General features: G+C 41.5%; 1 protein-coding gene across 1 annotated transcript in view; it reads right to left on the bottom strand.

Annotated features, from left to right (window-relative positions):
- Positions 1-19,203, bottom strand: part of CFAP61 (cilia and flagella associated protein 61) — a 270,944-nt gene that overhangs the window by 46,985 nt on the left and 204,756 nt on the right. The window contains exons 22-24 of the mRNA XM_047067515.1: positions 16,517-16,844; positions 15,061-15,152; positions 7,356-7,561 (exon numbers count right to left, since the gene is read on the bottom strand). Coding sequence (XP_046923471.1) covers positions 7,356-7,561; positions 15,061-15,152; positions 16,517-16,844 — 626 coding nt within the window. The remainder of the gene's footprint in view (positions 1-7,355; positions 7,562-15,060; positions 15,153-16,516; positions 16,845-19,203) is intronic.

Genomic DNA, 19,203 nt, shown 5'->3' with positions numbered 1-19,203 from the left:
TACATTTAGTGAAGCATTATTTACAATAGCTAAGATATAGAAGCAACCTATATCCATCCATAGATGAATGGATAAATATGTGTTACATATATGTACAATGGAAGTAATGGGGATGTAAAATACAACACAGAGAATACAGTCAATAATATTGTAATAACTTTGTATGGTGACAGACGGTAACTAGACTTAGTGTGGGGATGCTTTCATAACGTACAGAAATATCGAATCACTATGATGTACCCCTGAAACTAATAGGATATTGTATGTCAGTTCTACTTCAATAATAATAATGAAAAAAGCTCCGTACTTTACACAAAGCTCTATGATGTTCATTACTTTTAACATTCATTCTTGACTATGTGAATGGGTGTTATTTTTCCTTCACATTATAATTTTTGGCATGCATATGTAAAGGGACATCTGTTGGCTATAATTTTAGGATGGTTCAAACAAATCTCGCCTTTCATCCCAGGAAGGGTTAATTCTATGCGAATGTCACAGTGGGAAGGAGAGAAGTGGTATATACTAGAAAAAAAAACAAAAACAAAAACCCTAGTCAGAGCAATATTACGAATGAAAATGGACATATATTGTGTCACATGGAATTTGGTCCCCACATTGGTCTATAGCTCCAAACCTAAGACTGACTGTCTCAGTAACAAGGGATGTTCAAAAATGTGGGTTCAGCTTCACAGGCTATGTGATCGTATGAGAAACAGCACTGGGCAGGGAGCTGCCTGTTAGAGCAAGGGGGACAGGAGATGAACTGTGAGGAGCCCTGGACGGAGTGTGTGGGCACGGCCATTTGAAATCACCTTTAAGAGGGTGGAGAAAAGGACTAACTAAATGACCGGGAAGCAAAATGAAGAGAACGGACTGATTTCAGCAAATCATCTGAAAAAATAATCGTACTTATAAGGCTATCAAATGGAACTGCCATTTGCTGAAATGAAACAGACAAGCAGGAACACTTTAAGCAGTCCACAGAAAGGCAGGCGGGTGACTTGGTAAGTGGCCAACAGGAAAGTTTGCATTTTGGAAGAATGATTATCCAGCAATTTTTAGGTACATAGAAAGAAAAAATTGACAAGCTGCAGTGGGCAGTCATATTTCAAGGAATTCTGATAAGTCAGGAAAAATGGGCACCTAGAATTTAGTGTGTGACTTTCTGCTGGACACAGCACGAGGCCACTGAATACCGAGGGACAGAAAAACATTTAAGTCATGCTTAAATGACTCTAATTGGAGCCTAATAAGTGAGTCAGGGGACAATGCGCATTGGCAGCGCCCTGCTTTACAGCTTCGGAGACAGAGACTGCGCAAGGCAGCTTTCCTGAGGGAGTAAGTTCGGGAGCTTCATAGTTCAAAAGGTAATGGCAGCCTTTTAAAGGGCTTGCTCAAATCCCATTTAGAATATTGTGCACAGCGGCACTTACCCACTAAAAATAGGCCATTCGAGTGTTCGGGGAAGTGTGGCGGGCGGTGGTGCTCACTGGAGGAGAGGGCCATGTGAGGGCAGCCTTTGAGAGCCGAGCATGTTAAGATGTGAAAAGAGGTGATTTAATCAAGGTTTGCGAGCATCTGATGGGCTCACACAAAGAAGCTAGGGCAAGACCTGTTCACGCCGTGAGGAAAAAAGGATGCTACAGGCTGTTAATTAATGCTGGAGGGTGGGGGGTGGTTCGGTAGGCAAGACCTTGTTTTTGCAGGGCCATCCAGAAGTGTGGTAAATGAAGATGAGGCAGTTAAGAAAGAAGGCATGGGACATGCCTGGTTAGAGCCCCGCAGCAGAGACTTCTTGGGAAGCAGCCTCAGCCTTGCCTTTCCCCTCCATCCCGAGACCCCCTTTTGTGACTGCTCACCACCCTCATGGAAGCTCCTTCTCCCTGCCGTGTCCCGAGGGAGGAACACTATCAGCAGGGTGCTCATTCTAAACACCGTCACGGGACTCAGCAGGCAGGGGACTGCAAGGCTTACACATGCAACACTGCAGGACACAAGTGCTCATAAGGGAAAGAGTACATTCTAGCCACACATTTGTGACATGACTTTGACTGCTGAAATGAGCTCCATTCTTTCTCCAAAGTAGTAAAGCAATCAACTGATGAATTTATATCTCTGTCTCATACACACACATACGTGCGCACACAGGCACACTCACGTACACACACAATCACTGGTGGTGGATTTGTTCTCTTCATTGTTAATGGTTTGTCCCGGCACTCCAAGCTGAAAACAAAGAATAAAGTATAGGTGGAATCCAAGCCAGCCTGGGCCCCAGACCCTCAGCTGCACCGCCGTCCTGTGGCAGCTGTCCAACCGTGTCTCGTGGTGGGTGACTGCTCAGCCTCGTGCCTCCAAATGGCTCTAAGCAAGCCGCTCCACAGGCAGCCAGAGTCACTGCTTTGTGAAGCCTCGACTGCTATAGCATCTGGCCCTGTGGCTGCCACCATTCCCTCTGGCACCACCAGTGCCCGCTCTGTGTTGGCCCTTGTTGGGGGTGAGAATAGGTTGGGGAAGTGGAGAGAAAGGATCCTGAGGGTTTCTTTGGACCTGAGGAGGAACCTGATCTTGACATCATGTCTGTCTTGCAGAAGACGGAGTGACTGGTTGACAGTCAGCTCCCCCAGCACGGAGGATGGTGCCCCCACATGCAGTAGACAGAAACTGGCCTGGATTGGAACAAGAGATATTGCTGCTGCTGTCAAGGTCAGGGAAACAAGCGGTAATCATACTGCGGCCAAAATAAGCTAAACCATTTGCCCTGCCTGCTTGCAAAGAGCCTTGCCAGTCTGTCTGACAACAGACAGGGCAGGCAGCAGTGGGCCAAGAATTAGCACTGGGGCCTGGCAGCGTTTCATGGCACTTGAAAAGAATGTGGCCGCAGCTGCACATACATGCTAACACACGTATGGGAGTGACTGACGAGGCACGGCGATGCCCTTGATACATCACACTCACACATGATCAGTGACCTCGGATGATCAGCTACCATCTTCCTGCCCACCTTGCTTCTTTCTTACAGATGTCAATTGGAACATCTTGATCTGGCACGTTCTAGGGTTTGTCTCATTTTGCCATCCCAAATATTCACTCTTTGCAAATCAAATTAACTTTTAAAATTATTACTATCATCAGTTAACAGCTGTGCCCCGACTAGTGGTCCCAAGCTTACCAAGTCTTTCTGTTTCAACACCACCTTCTTCTCAGGGAAAAACAAATCAGTCAGGGCTTTGAATTGGGTCAAATGTGAAAACATTTTCTTTTCAGAAAAGACCTTTAACATATTGATCCACATCACGTAAAAATTTTCTTTAATCAGCAATTGATTCCCCTCTAATTCAAATATTTTGGGTAAGATTAAAGCAACAATAAAATCCTTTGCACAAGCTAAGGAACAAATGTGTTCATTTTCTAAACACTTGTATTTTTCTTTATTAAAAATTTTTTTAATGTTTATTTTTGAGAGAGACAGAGACAGCGTATGAGTGGGGGTGGGGCAGAGGGAGAGGGGGACACAGAATCCAAAGTAGGTTCCAGGCTCTGAACTGTCAACACAGAGTCTGATGTGGGGCTCGGACTCACAAACTGTGAGATCGTGATCTGAGCTGAAGTCAGACACTTAAGCGACTGAGCCACTTAGGCGCTCTGTATTTTTCTTTATTTTAAATAAATATTGGAGTCAAGTCTACACAGATTTGAGGGAAAGCCTGTGATTAAGAAATTTGATACATTAGTGGAGCCTGGGTAGCTCAGTTGGCTGGGCATCAGACTCCTGATTTCGGCTCAGGTCATTATCTCATGGTTTATGAAATCGAGCCCCACATCAGGCTCTGTGCTGACAGCATAGAGCCTCCTTGGGATTCTCCCTCTCTGCCCCTCCCTGCTTGCATTCTCTCTCTCCCAATCTCTCTCTCTCTCTCTCTCTCCCTGTCAAAATAAACATTAAAAAAATAATATGAAGAAACTTGACACTTTGCCAAATTTGATATTACACCAAAATATAATTTATAATTAAAAGCATACAGGAAGATATCCTCAAACACAAAAGGTTTCAGGAAAAACAATAAAAATCCAAGCATGATAAAAATGCTTACTAGCAAGGCAGTAATAAAAAGAAACTTTTTTTTTTTTTTAAAGTAGGTCCCATGGCCAGTGCAGAGCCCAGTGTGGGGCTTGAACTCATGACCCTGAGATCAAGACCTGAGCTGAGATCAAGAGTCAGACACTTAACCCACTAGCCACCCAGGTGTTCCCCAAAAGAAACTTTCTTATTTTGATAAAGGGATCCACAAAAATATGTATGGCAAATGTCATATACTTAACATTGAACACATTGCCTTTAAGATGAATAAGGCAAAGGTACCACCCCCTCACGACTTCTGTCCTACCTTGTACTGCAAAGTTTACCTACTGTAGTAAATAGGAAAAAGATACAGAAGTTACAAAGATTGGAAAGGAAGAAACGAAACTGTCATTATTTGCAGATAATATAATTTTTCTGTGTGTAAAATCTAAAACAATATATAAATTATTTGAATAAATGAGGAAGTTTAGCAAATTTGTAGAAGTAAAATCATACCAAAAAAAGTGTATTTCTATGCACTATATAGCAGCAATCAATAAGAAAATTATTATTTGACAGACGTAAAAATATAAAGCACTTTGGACTATATCAAACAAAAGTTATGAAAGCCATCATGGAGAAAATTTTAAATCCTTATTAAAAGATATTAAAGAGACCTAAATAAACTAAGACCTGTACTATGTTATATTATAACATATCGACTTAATATCAAAGATGTCACCTCTCACTGAATTGATCTAAGGTTCAATACATTTCTTATCAAATCCACGGGGCTTTTCATGGGGCTTCACAAGTTTACTATAAAACTACTGGAAGAGCAAAGGGACAAAAATATCCAAGGCACCCTGAAGAAGACAAACAGATTACATTAAAATCAAGAAGTTAATTTTAATTCTGTTAATTGACAACATAAAGTGAAAAGACAAGCCTCAAAATGTTAAAAATACATAACTGAGTTTCTATCCAGAGAATATAAACAACTCGTATGGGTGAGTAAAAAGACAAACCAAAAGAAAAATGAACAAATGTCACAAACAGGCATTTCCCAGAAACTATCATGAATGCCCCGTGAACAAATGAAAAGATACTGAGTTGTGTTACTAAACAGGGCAAGGAAATTAAAACCACAGGAGGATACCTTTTCACACCATCACAAAGGCCACATTTTATTTTATAAGTTTATTTATTTTGAGAGAGAGAGAGTGCATGGGTGTGTGCAAGTGGGGGAGGGGCAAACAGAGTGGGAGAGAGAGAGAATCCCAAGTAGCCTCCATGCAGTCAGCACAGAGCCCAGTTCAGGGCTCGATCCCACCAATCTTGGGATCATTACTTGAATCGAGATCAAGAGTCGGATGCTTACCTGACTGAGCCATCCAGGCACCCCACAAAGGCCACATTTTATTTTATTTTTTATTTTTATTTTTTTAAGTTTATCTTTTTATTTTGAGCAAGAGAACACATGTGGGCATGAATGGAGGAGGGGCCAAGAGAGAGGGAAAGAGAGAATTCCAGGCAGGCCTGGCTCTGTCAGTGTGGAGCCTGACATGGGGCTCAAACTCAACGACCCTGAGATCATGACCTGAACTGAAACCAAGAGTTGGATACTAAACCCGACTGAGCCACTCAGGTGCCCCAAGAAGGCCACATTTTAAAGTCTAACAGTGCCACAGACTGACAAGACTAGAGGGAGTTTAAGTAGATACAACCAATTTGGGGAAAATTTCAGCACTATCTAGTATACCCAAGAGAAGTTCTCGCACATGAGGTGTGCCCAAAATGCCCACGGCATTGTTAGTAATGGCACCAAGCTGGGAACAATTTAAATATCAATCAATCAACAGATGAATGAACTAGGACAGTTGTATAAGGGAGTATTATACAGCAGGGAAAACAAATGGACTCCAGCTCCATACATCACATGAATGGGCCTCAGAAATGGTGCTCCATGGAGTGTTGACTTTCTCTAGTTGGCCACGGAATCGATTTAAAAGTAAGCAAAACAAATTAATTTATTATTTGGAAGTCATATATATGTGGTACACCTTTAAAACAAGGGTTGGCCTGGCCCTTGCTTTGGTATGGAGTTTTATTGGGACACAGCCACATCCATTTGTTTACGTTTTGTCTGTGGCTGCTTTCACACTACAGCAGCAGAGTTGAGTACTTGTGATGAGGTTGTATGGCTCACAGAGCTGAAAATATTTACTACTTGGCCCTTTATAGAGAAAGTTTGCTGATCCTTGCTTTACAGGAAAGAAAGGGAATGATTAACCAAATGTCAGGATAGTTGTTACTCCAAGGACACAGAATGGATGTGATGAGAGAGGGCTTCTAACGTTCTGAAGTAAGGAATTATTAATGAAGGAATTATTAACATAGAATTCTAGTACTATTATCCCTTAAAGTGTACATACATGTTTTATATACTTTTTTGTTTGTATGATGTATTCTACAATTAAAAATATCTTTAGGAGGAAAGAGAGATTGCCTTTGATCCTAGCAGTCATGCCCATGGGTATTGAGGACCCTGGAATTCTATGACTTATGTCCTACATCTGTACCTGGCACTGGGTCTATCATCGTCTTGTTTTGTGTAAAGAAGTAAGTTTTCCTAACCTTTCTAACCAATAGACTATATCCAGCAGTAGCTTTCTACTCTAAAATTCTAGCATTCCCAGAGGTATAGAATGAAAAAGTATCTTTGCATTTGAAAAGACAGAGGTACAGATCACCCAATCTAACCATCCCACAGTGCAGAGTTCCCATAACAACATCTTAGGCAAACAGCCTCCCCCTTTGCCTGAGCATGTGCTAGGAAGACGGTTGGGGTCATGAAGGGCCTGTCCATGGCTGTGGAATTCCCACCAGGACCAAGTGCTTCCATATCCTGCTCCCAAATCTACCTCCTTTGATTTCTGATTACTCTTGGCAGGCCAATGTTGAAAGGCACTCAAATATCATCTCATCTGGGCTTGTCTGTGGTGTGAAGGCTGTGCTTGGATGCATCTGAGATCCAGGCCTCTGCATGGCCATGGGGACCATGTGTGGATGCATCAAGAGTCCATGCACTTCTCCATAGGACCCTCTACTCTCCGTCCAATGCTAGTGGTCAGATATTCTTTGGTATATTAGAATAAAATTTCTGCCACTCTAGCTTCTCCCATGGGCTCCTGTTTTGCTTTCTGGTGCATCCAGAAACACATCCCTCATTCACAAGACATTATAAATGTTTGCATTTCTCCTTAGCAAAGTGTAATGTCCAACTTACCTGTAGAGATCTGGGATCAGTTTGTCTTCGTACCGAGCGCACAGGTTGTTGAGAAGTTGCTCATGCTGGCCAAACAAGCGGATGTAGTTGGAGACAGGGAAAGGCTCTTTAGAAAGGCACGTAATGGTTTCCACCATTTTATACTTGTCAATATGTATCCGGAAGTAAGTCCCATTTTTTGCATTACCTGTTACTATTTCTGAACCCTGGCAGGGGTAGGGGCCGGGAGACAAAGGGGGGAATCAGAAAAACAACATTAGAAACATTTCTGGATTTGGGGAACTTTATTATAGCAATTTATTTTTCAAATATAACAGACAGGTTACATCTTATTACATATTGCAAATAATAGTAACAGATATTGACTAAACAGAAGCTAACCTTGTGTCAGAAACTGCATACTTGGACTTAATGACTAAATGTTCCTCAGATATTTTAAACTCCGATTGCATTGTTCCCCGTTTCAAAATCAGTTGCTAGGTTACAACCAAGTCTCTACTATTCAATACCTCGCACAGCTAGTATAAGGAATTGGGTTTATTCTCTTCTATGAGGTGTGTGAACACTGTTCATTTTGTAAATTTTTTCACAGCACCATTTTGAGAAAAACCTCCTAGTCAAAAGTGGTCAGAAAGAATTTCGGTTTTTTAATAGTTGATGTAAGCAAAAGAAACAAGTGAAAAGTGAATCCTTGCAAGCTGGCTTTGGGGAGGTTCAGCTGTTTGGTCATGTCTGTTCCCAAGAAGAAGGCTCAAGTTTATGGGAAGTATACCTGCAATTGTTCTGCAGGCTACTTGTTAGTTTGTAAGTTGTCAAAGGTATGGATTCATGGCGTTATGCCCCCTAGAAGCTGGCTAAAACTGCCGCATGAACCCAGATGAAAAGGAGAGATGCCGCTAGATAAATCCCATGTCACAACCACTTTTTGCATGTCAGCCCTTAATGGCTACTGACCTACCAACCAGAGACATGCTCCCCACCAGTTCAGGCAACCAGAGAACCTCAGTGGAAAAATATGGGTTCTTTTGGTGGTGGCTGAACCTGCACTTTGCCCTTAAACTCTGAACTTAGTACACAGTTACATTCAATAAAGCTTTCCTGAGGGCATATAGATTTAAGCTTTTGCTCTGAACTTCAATGTGGCATTTTAGAAATCCAAGGCAATTTGGACTACACTGATCCCAAACATTTGCTCAGTCCTGGACATCTCCTGGGGATTCTGTCTAAACAAGGACACATGACTTAACTGAATTTTTAAATAAATCGAAACAACCTGTGGGTGTTTGGGCATCACATGGTGAAGCCCTGGGGAGGAATCAGCCAGCAGAAAAGGCACAACGTGAGGAATGTCAGGTGAACTCTGGGCCAATACCAATTATGTGTGTGAAACTGGGTATTTGGGGGTCTGGGAGAGAGCAGATACAGTTTTGGAAAGCGTTTGGGGTTGGCACCTTAAGGGAGGTGCAAATGGTCCATCACTCAAGGAGATGGATGGATACAGACAGGCAATCTACCTCCAGAGCAACATGGAAGGCATCAGCTAACAAAACAATGGTACATCCACAAAATGGGATGCAACACATCCCACAAAAATTATTAGTAAACTATAATTCACATCAGAAAAATATGTTCACAGTACATTTGATGCTACAGTAGCATAAAAAGTATATTTTATAACTTACACAGTATTATTCTATTTTTATTTTCTTATTTTTTAAATTTTTTTATTATGAAATTTATTGTCAAATTGGTTTCCATAAAACACCCAGCGCTCATCCCAACAGGTGCCCTCAATACCCATCACCCACCCTCCCCTCCCTCCTATCCCCCATAAACCCTCAGTTTGTTCTCAGTTTTTAGGAGTCTCTTATGTTTTGGTTCCCTCCCTCTCTAACCATTTTTTTTTCTTCCCCTCCCCCATGGTCTTCTGTTAAGTTTCTCAGGATCCACATAGGAGTGAAAACATATGGAATCTGTCCTTCTCTGTATGACTTATTTCACTTAGCATAACACTCTCCAGTTCCATCCATGTTGCTACAAAAGGCCATATTTCATTCTTTCTCATTGCCACGTAGTATTCCATTGTGTATATAAACCACAATTTTATCATTCTATTTTTATAAACATACACAGTATCATTCTATTTGTTTTCTATCAACACTTTAACGAAGTGTTCAAATGGTCAATTTCCATGGTTGAGAGACTGGGTCATTTTTTACCTTTATGCTCATTTAACTATCTGTAGTTTCTATTTTTTAAAAATGACTATCACTTCTAACATGATAAAAAGTTATTTTTAACTACAGTGGCTGTGTTGTGGTAAGGAACCAGACATCTGATGAACAAATGGAGAGAGAAATGAAACAAAGCAGAAGGAGCAAGGGAGAAGAAAGGAAGGAAAGGGGGATGGATGGAGGGAGGGAAGAGTCTGGTGTGGAAGAGTGGGGCTTGTCTGGACCCAAGAAGAGTCTGGAAAAGGCCATGCCTGAGCCACTGGCTGCAGACTGCCCTCTCCTTATGTGATCATCCCCACCCCCTTTGCTCCTGCCACAAGTATTTCTCTAGCCATAGGTAGCTCCATAGTCTTTCTTCTGTCAGGTGTGTTTCCTCAAGTCTTGACTTCTCAGACTGAGCAATGAACACTCCCAGGGTGCAGCATGTGACATTACAGGGTCAATTTTACCTGGCAGCCCATCACAGTAAAAGCTATTTCTGAATTAAATACACAATGCAGCTATGACAGTGAAGAACGTGCCTGCCATGTGTGTTTTGAAGATTAAGGGCCATTTGAGTTTGGCCCCAGAAGCTTTAGGCTTAGCCACCCCTCTTCTACCTGCAGGGGTGGGAAGCCCCTTTGTCAGTAGGGATGTCTTTTTGGAAAGCTGAATGAGTCTCTGAGGAAGGGTCACTCTCTCACCTTGGCAGTAGGGTGGCTGGGGGTCCAGGAGAGTGGGGGTGGGGGCACTGGCAACAGCTCAGGCATAGATTTAGCATCAGGTTTCCGTGGGGCTCACTAGAGGGCAGAGTCCACAATCCCACAAGGTCTCAGCCCCTCTACATTCTCTTTAAAATTTCTTTGAGCTGAGGGATTAAGGAAGGGAAACCAGGCATCGAGGGACACACCTTGTGTTCTGCCCATGTGACGGACAAAATTTTTGACTTTGCAAAGGGGTTTCACTTCTGCCCACAAGGACTCTGTGTTTAAGAGTGCTGATTTGGCCAAGGCTGAGCACTTCAACAAGAGGGCCACAGAAACTTAGCTGGTGGTGTCTTCACAAGGTTTTGTGGAGCCCTGCCAGGTTGCTGGCTGAGAGTCAGAGCAGTGGGTACCCTCTGGGGTCAGCCTGCTCCAGGAGACCGATATAGTCAGCATGGCTTTCAATGATTTGTTGTCATGGTATCTGTTTGGGGGGGGGAGTAGTTTTATTTATTTTTTAAATTTAAATATTGAATTAAAATCTGGGGGTTGCTTCTGTATGCTTCCGCACATTATAGCTATGAGGGCTTAAAGAGTACAGAAAACAGCCACACTGTAGAGAAAGAAAATGACCACACTGTGCTAAGATAGCTAATCTCAGCTATGGAAGTAATTTTGCCCATTTTAATGAGATTTGGCACTGTGTTAGCATAACCAGGGGAACGTTCTGGGAATGTGGAATGCATCGAAATATTTTGCATTGACATTAAAGATAAGTCACCCACAGATGGGTTTCTTAGACATAAATTACTCTTGTAGGGCCAAGCAGACTTCTCTAAAAATTTTAGGTCATTCCTAGTCATGGTTACTGACAGACCAGGAAAATCTGGTGAAGTCCAGGACTCTGTCTACCATCACAGAAAATCACTCCACTAAATGATGACTTAAGGCAGTTTCCATCCCTGCCACCCCATAAGGGATCTTGAGGTAATGATGATTTCATACACTTTCCAACACTGTGGGATGTGTCTAGTTGCTTCCTTTATTTTCAGTATGTAAGTAAATTGTTAGGAAATGTGGATCTTTTTTTTTTTGTTTTTGTTTTTGAAATGTGGATCTTGAATTTAAGACTTTGATGGGGAAACTAGTTCTGGTGTAGTCCCCCTCCTCCCTTCCCTTTTTCCTGAATACAATTATCCTTTTGAGTTCCTTTATGATTTTGACAAAGGTTGGAAAATGGCTGTGGAATTCATGCCAAATGGAAGACACAGGAGTAATGAGACTTGGTGTGCAAGAAATCAAGTCCCCAGCTCTTATGATGAACACACAATTTTAAATTTGATGGTATCCAAGGCAGAATTTGTTGTGACAAATTTCTTTATTCCATGGTGTATAAGCCAACAAAGCATGTGGACTGGAATCCGTAAATTAGTTTATTATGTAGGGGTCCCCTGTCTTCTTTTTGTCAGGTTACCTCTCAAAGAGCTCATGAATTACTAAAGTATCTTCTTACTTAAATATTCTAATTAGTGAGTGCTATAAAAGTCTGATAAAATTCATCTGCATGACATTTATTGTAGGAATGGCAATTCAGTTTCTCAAGTGAAATATTGTTCAATGGGCTCCTTTCTCCATCAATTGGCTATATTTAGGTGACTGCCTGACCATTTTGGCAACAATTTTACTTAATCAAATTAATTCCAACCCCAAAAGATTGCCATGGAACCATCCTACATTTTTTTTCTTGGAGAATAAAATGGAAAAAATCTGTTTAGATCTTCTGTACTAATTAAAAAGGAGGCCCACCTGGCAAAATAGTTAATTAAAGTCAGGGGTCCTGTTCAAATACTGTCATAGCACCAGCCAAAGAATCTATTTAAGTTGCATTCTTATTAAAACTCGTTATCTAAAAAAAACGCCTTTTTAAGGGGTTTTTATTAAAAACCTCCTCTGACTTTATTCAGAGAGAGAACCAGTGGTTCAGAAACAAATGACACTGCATGTAGGAAATTACAGTGTCCTTGAAGAATCTGGTTCTGTTTGAAACCAAGTCCAATATTTTCCAGCTCTTGAACATAATATTCGGCTCCAGTTATTTATCTATGATGACCAAAGTGCTCAGCCTTTGAACACAACATCTGGCTTCATCCTATTTATCTAATGCCCCACATCACTGGTGGCAGATTGTATTTTCCAAAGATGGACACAACAATATCCCCCACATGACATAATCATGTGCAGTATAGCCTTGACACTCTTCCCATGGAGAAATGACCTCTATGTCCTCTCTCCTTGAATCCCAGTGGGCTGTGACTGCTCCAACAGATGGTGTGGGGAAGTGACACTGTGTGACTTTCAAGGATGAGTCATAAAAGGCACTGCAGCTTCCAGCTTGCTAGTGAAGACACTTATACTCAGAGCCCTGAACCATCAGGTAAGAAGTCTGACTACTCTGAGGCTGCCATGCTGTGAGGAAGCCCAGGTGACCAGGGCTGGGTATGATGCTCTGGTCAGTGCTCCCTGTGACTGAGTCAGCCCAGCCCAGGGGTGTACAACAAGCCTTCAGAGGATCCAACCACTGAGTCACAACGAATCCTTCTAGTCTTCCCAGCTGAGGCCCCAGACACCATGGGGCAGAGAGAAGGCATTCCCGCTGTGTCCTGTCCAAATTCCTGACCCACAGAACCTGTGAGCAGAATCAAATGGCTGTTTCATGTTGCTAAGTTTTCTTATGCAGCAATAGACACTGTAACACTATTCCCTATGACCCCATCTTTGTTTGTAAGAAAATCTAGAATCAGACTGCATATACGGGACATACCTAAAAGAATCTAGGAGAGGCCCAAGGGAAATAGATTTTAATATATGGCATCTATCCTTCCCCTGAAAAAACCAAGTTTCATTATTTATCTGGAACTATGATCAACAACAACATCCACCCCTGACTGGTTACCTGTTTCGTTCCTTAAAGGCATTGTTACTTTATATGTGATCCCTACTTTATATGTGAAATACAGAGAAGTTGGGTGACTTGTTCAAAGTCCATGGGAAGTACATGGGAGAGTTGGGATTCCAATTTCCAGAAAGAAGAAAGGAGAGGAATGAATAGCCTGTGCCATTTTGAGTCCATCTCCCTTTGAGGAATTTTCCAACAGCTTCTACTTACAACTCATTGGCCAAAACCTGCCACATGGCTAATCCTATTCTCAAGGAAATCTGGGAAATGTATTTATTTTAATAAGTTGATCAGACTGTTAGCTCTCAAAAATATTCAGGATAAGAAAATAGGCAACTTGCAAGTATCTGCCTCACTGACAAAAAAGCAAACATGACACACCTGAAAGGAAACCCCCAAATGATAACCCAGTTTGCGACCATCTGCTAGAGGATCTAATCTGAGGAGCTTGCTAACTGACCAACCACACAGCGTCCTTTCCAGTTACTTTGAATCCAGGGGGTGTCCCACCCCACAGCTTCTGCTTCTCCTGGATGGCCCTTCCGGTGTAATTCAGGCAGGGCAGAAGAACAATGGGGTCTGGATGGACCCTAAGCAATGTATTTGCCACAAAGGTGGTTAATTATCTATTGGTGCATCACAGGTTACCTCAAAATTCATCAACAAACTGTCCTTCAGTAGGTGAATGAATAATTTGTGTTCACCCAGACAATGGAATATTCTTTAGCACTGAAAAGAAATTCACTATCAAGCCATGAAAAGACACGAAGGAAACCAATCCACATTACTAAGTGAAAGGAGCCAATCTGAAATTATACGGTATGATTCCAACTATATGACATTCTGGAAACTATGGAGACAGTGAAAAGATCAGTGGTTGCTGGGGGTTGTGGGGAGGGACAGATGAATAGGCAGAGCATAGAGGAAGGAATTTTAGAGCCACGAACCTCTTGTGGATAATTGTGGATACATGTCATTATACATTTGCCCAAACACACAGAATGTACAACACCAAGAATGAACTCTAAAGTAAATTGTGGACTTTGGGAGCCAATGAAGTGCCAGTGTAAGTTCCTCCACTATAACAAATATACCACTCTGGTGGGGAGTGCTGATCATGGAAGAGGCCATATATAAATGGGGGTAGGGGGTACATGGGAAATCTTGCTATTTTCTTCTCAGTTTTGCTGTGAACCTAAACCTGCTCTAAAAAACAGTCCATTAAAAAAACACGTAATGGCTTAAAACAATAATAAACTTATTACTTCAGTGTTTGGGAGTCAGAAATTAGGCATAGTTTAGCTAGGGGACTCTGGATTAAGGTATCTCATAAGTTTGTAGCCAAGATGTCTGCTGGGGCTGCATCACCTGAAGCCTTGGCTGGGGCTAGAGGATCCACATCCAAGGCAGCTAGCTCCCTCACATGACTAGCAAACTGCTAATGACTGGTACAGGAATCCTCAATTCCTTATCATATTAGCCTCTCCAAAGCACTTCCTGGGTGACCATACAACATGGTAGGAGGTGATCCAGGAAGGCGCAAGTTGGAGCTGTAATATGTTTCATGACCTAGCCTTGGAAGTCACGCACACTGTTATGTCCACAATATTCTGCTGGCAACACAAGTCAGCCACATTCTGTGTGGGAGGGGACCACACAAGGGCATGAATACTAAGGAGCAAGAATCATGGGGCCATCTTGGGGGCCAGCTATCATGGTGGTTTTCTGATGAACCAGTACAATATACTAAAGACTCTGAATAAAGAATTTCAACCTCCTGTAAATAAATTTTTATATTTGAAAGTAAAATGAAATTCAAGAGTAATACTTACAAAATTAGGCTGGGCCATTTGTACCTCTAAGGGAGTTGGAATGGCAGGTTTGGCAATATGCAGATAATGGTAAGACCCAGGTAGAATGCCTCCTATAGGAAACAGCAAGTTTTGCACATTTTAGTTTAGTTGTTGATGCAGTGGTGATAGTTTATATATTTGTATCATAGGATAAACAGAGATGCCTACCATGGTATATGCTACTCACCTATCCCACTAAAGTACTACTATTAGTAAGAAATTCCCTGAGATTGAAATTATTTAAAAACTCAATGTGAATGTGTCATTATACCCATAATATAGTCACCAATGCTCCAGGAAGATGTGCCAAGCTCATCCTGTGTATCCTGTGATTTCCCATAACCCTTGGCACTCTAACCTATGCCTGCCAATGCCAGACCAAGACCTAGAGAGGCCTTAAATGGTAATGCAGTGGTATTCCCATTCCTTGTCCTCTTTCAACATGTACTCAAAATATTAAAGTGGATGTTATTAAGGAAAATCAACAAAGTTCTTGCTCAACACTTAGAAAATTATCATTAAGAAATCCTTACTATTTCTATCTTGTCCCATAAATACGAGTTTGATCTAGCTCTAGTCTCTGACACTCATCCCTTCTCTTCCTTTCCCATTGCCACATCTTTCCTAAGTTTTCATCCAAAATGAGAAGCAGAGCAGGATCTATCAGAGTCCATTTAATTAGGTAGAAAACAACAAGGACTGGAATGTAGGGCTTTGTCTCTTTATCTCATATTCTATTTACTGGATTAGGGTCCATGGATACCCTAGGGGTCCATGGATGACTTTAGAGGTGGGTCCATCAACCTCCTGGAAATGAACACACAGTTCTGTAAATATGTGCATTTTTGTGGTAGAAGGTCCATAACATCCAAAGACACTATTCTCAAAGATATCTCTCATCTCCCAAACATAAATACTGTATTGCTCATATGGTGATCTTCTCAGGGGTCAATATGGCTTAGGGGATGAAAAGTGAACTATTTTACAGTTGTGAATGGTTTCGTTTATCCATCCAGATAAGAGGCCAAGGCCTCTATCCAAGGATACTTGGAAGGGTCTCCTTATCTCTGAGCTTATAGTGAGAATGAAGGTTTGGCAAGATGTCAGGGTATTGCACCACTAACCAGTTGTGAGTGACCTTTGGGCAAGTTAATGATTATTCTCGGTCTCAATTTCCTTACCAGTAAAATAGGAGCCACAGTTATGATGTGGTCCATAATACATGCTCAAAATAAAAAGGACCACAATAATAATTCCACGTCCATAATAAATGCTTAAAAATGAGACTGAGCCCTCCCCCATCTCAGTGCAAACCCACTGAGGGACAGAGGAGCCTCCTCACCAAGCCTAAGAGAAACATACAGGGCAGCCCTGAGCACTGATCCAGATCCAATGGGTGGTTTAATTGGAGGGAAGAAGGTGGCCTACTACAAACCTTGGATCTTGGCTCCCTTGTACATGGGGATGAGTCGGTCAAGATCAGCCGGTGGCTCAGTCACAGGCTCCAGGGTTGGGTCAAAAAGATTGAGCATGGCTGCTGCCAGCTGGAAGCCAATTTCTTTGGAATTAAAGCTGCTGTGAGTCCACTCATTTGAGTAATATTTATTGGAGAATTTGGTGAGGGAGCCAGCAGCTCTGATGGCTATATCATTGGTGTGGAAATTAGTATCAATCACAAGTCGGCCGTCATAGACAAGACATGCATCATTGAGTGCTTTAAACGTTTCATAATCCACGTTCTTCTCACAGAAGCTAAAGAACATCTACAAAGCAAACACTCACATTATTACTTAGTCATCACTCTTCATTTTACATTCTCAATAGTGTGAATAGTCTCCAGAGCACCTTATCTTTGGGGGCATACAAAACAACAACAACACTAAATCTACCAAAATGTCATAATGGTGTGGTGTGTGTGTGAGCAGAGAGAGAGAGAAAGAGAGACAGACAGGAGCATCTGTTTTTGGTATGAAGGACAAATTAAGATACCTAATGTTACTCCTTTTTGTAATCACTCAATCTAGACATCCAGTGGAGAGAAGGATGCCAAGTGATGGAGTATCTATTAGAAAAGTAATTTTTTTCCATGTAAAATGGTTTATATCCATAGAGACACCACTTACCCCTCATTCACCTACATTTTAGATAGCTCTATCTCAGCCTCCTCCTATTTGCCTCTTCTTGTGTCTGACACTTAGGTCTCTCCAGGTTCCTTCTTGGGGTCACCTCAATCCAGTCTTGAGTCTTCAGATTGCCTTGTTCCTGCCCTGTTACACCAGAAAGCCCATCCCTGAAGGATGCCCCAGAGAATGAGAGCCCCATCAGTATCAGTATCTACCAGGTTTGGGCTCCTGCCTTATTCCTTCCTGCCCTGGCATGGAAGACAGTAAGTATTTTCAGGATACCTATCCTATGACAGGCACTGTGCTATAGAAGGGCCCAAAACACCTCTGCATGCTCCTTAGATGTGACCTGTATGCTTCCTCCATTCTCTGCCCAAATTTCAATGCTTTCTTGTGATTATCTGGATATCTTCTTCAACAGTGATGTTGAAAGTCATTATGGCAGTCCAAGTTAGTTGTTTTTAAGTCTTCAGTTGTCATTGAAATAGTAAGTTTAGTCATTTTTATCTTAACCTAAATATAATTTGCCACCTTATTAAAAGCATGCTACAAAATGAACATATGACATGGGTCCTCATCATTGTGATGGACATCATACTCCCTGCTTCCTTCACATGCCTGCTTTATGTACCTCACTTGCCCCATTAGGTAAAGAAATTAGCTCTCTGGGGCCAGGAATACTTCCTTTCCATATCCCTTCCCTACACCCATGAATGGTGCATGAATGATGAATGATCCTCAGTAGCCACTAGTCACATGTGACTATACACATTTAAATCTAAAATTAATTAAAATTAAAAGAAAATAAAAATTCAGATCCTCAATTGTAGTACCTATTTCAAATGTCCAAAAGCTATAGGTGGCTAGTAGCTGCCATATTGGACAACACAGATACAGATCATTTCCATTAGTTCTATTGGATGGTGTCAGACTTGGATCCATCACCTCTGTGATGTCCTTTGTTCTCCCTTAGGGAGCCACCAGGCCTTTGCCCCTTTCCTTGTTTCTTCACTCAGCTATCTAACCTATCCCAGTTACTCCTATCCCAGGCAGCTTCAAGTCTCTTTAGAATTCATTCTGTCTTATAATTCTTAGTGACCACAGGAAAATACATTTCTCTGAGTCTCTGACTCTGGATCTTTCTGTCTCTCTACTCTTCTCTCTCTCCTCCATTCTGTTCCCATTATTATAAAAATAGATCTCCCACTCATATAAAAATATGGAAAGCTGTTTGATCTGAATTGAAATCATACATGAAAAAGTACCATCAACCTCTTGAGCCCTTGAAAATATTCAGAAGCCCCCTTCAGCATTCCCCAAAAAGTTCTTCTACCTACCCAGATTTTTCTTAATTAAACCTACTTTTAATTGAGTAGCATATTAAATATGTTATTTCTTATTTTCCCAGGTTTTAAAGATTACTAGTACTGCAGTATTATTATTATTTTATATTTTTTTGGTGTAGGAATTCACAATTTTGTTACACTTGGGATTTCACAGGAGTTTGTGAACCAGACTGAAAACTGAATAAGCAAATCTAACACAGTTCATGGGACACATGTGTTCTAAGTTACAAACCTTTCAAGTACAACTCATGCATTTTTGTAATACCAACTTAGCATTACATACTGGATGAAAATATGAAGTAGAAATATCTGGCCACATTGAAGTTGTTGAATAAATATTTAAGACTACTTATATTTATAATTCTGATTATGGAGAGCAAAACTCCTTGGTTAGCAGATCAGGAGTCAGTGATCTGATAAACCTCATTCATTATGCGTTCATACAATATCTTGGTGAAGAAGATAAACATGGAGTTTATAATCTAATTTGAGAAATGGACATCAACAAAGTCATCACACTGACAGGCAGAGGATTTCAGATTATAATGAATGCTGTGTAGAAAAGGGAGAAACCCGGCTGGAGACTGGACCATCTGGTAGGCACCCAGGAGGCACTACCCCCCGGCGGAAGGAAGCCAGGTGTTGATGTGAGT

The sequence above is a fragment of the Lynx rufus genome, unplaced genomic scaffold (genome assembly GCF_022079265.1).
Source record: "Lynx rufus isolate CCGP_SWC_20201006 ecotype Redwood Valley unplaced genomic scaffold, mLynRuf1.p SCAF_8, whole genome shotgun sequence".
NCBI lineage: Eukaryota > Metazoa > Chordata > Mammalia > Carnivora > Felidae > Lynx > Lynx rufus.
Note: the sequence above shows the minus strand (reverse complement) of the source record. Positions and strands in the feature narration are given on the sequence as shown.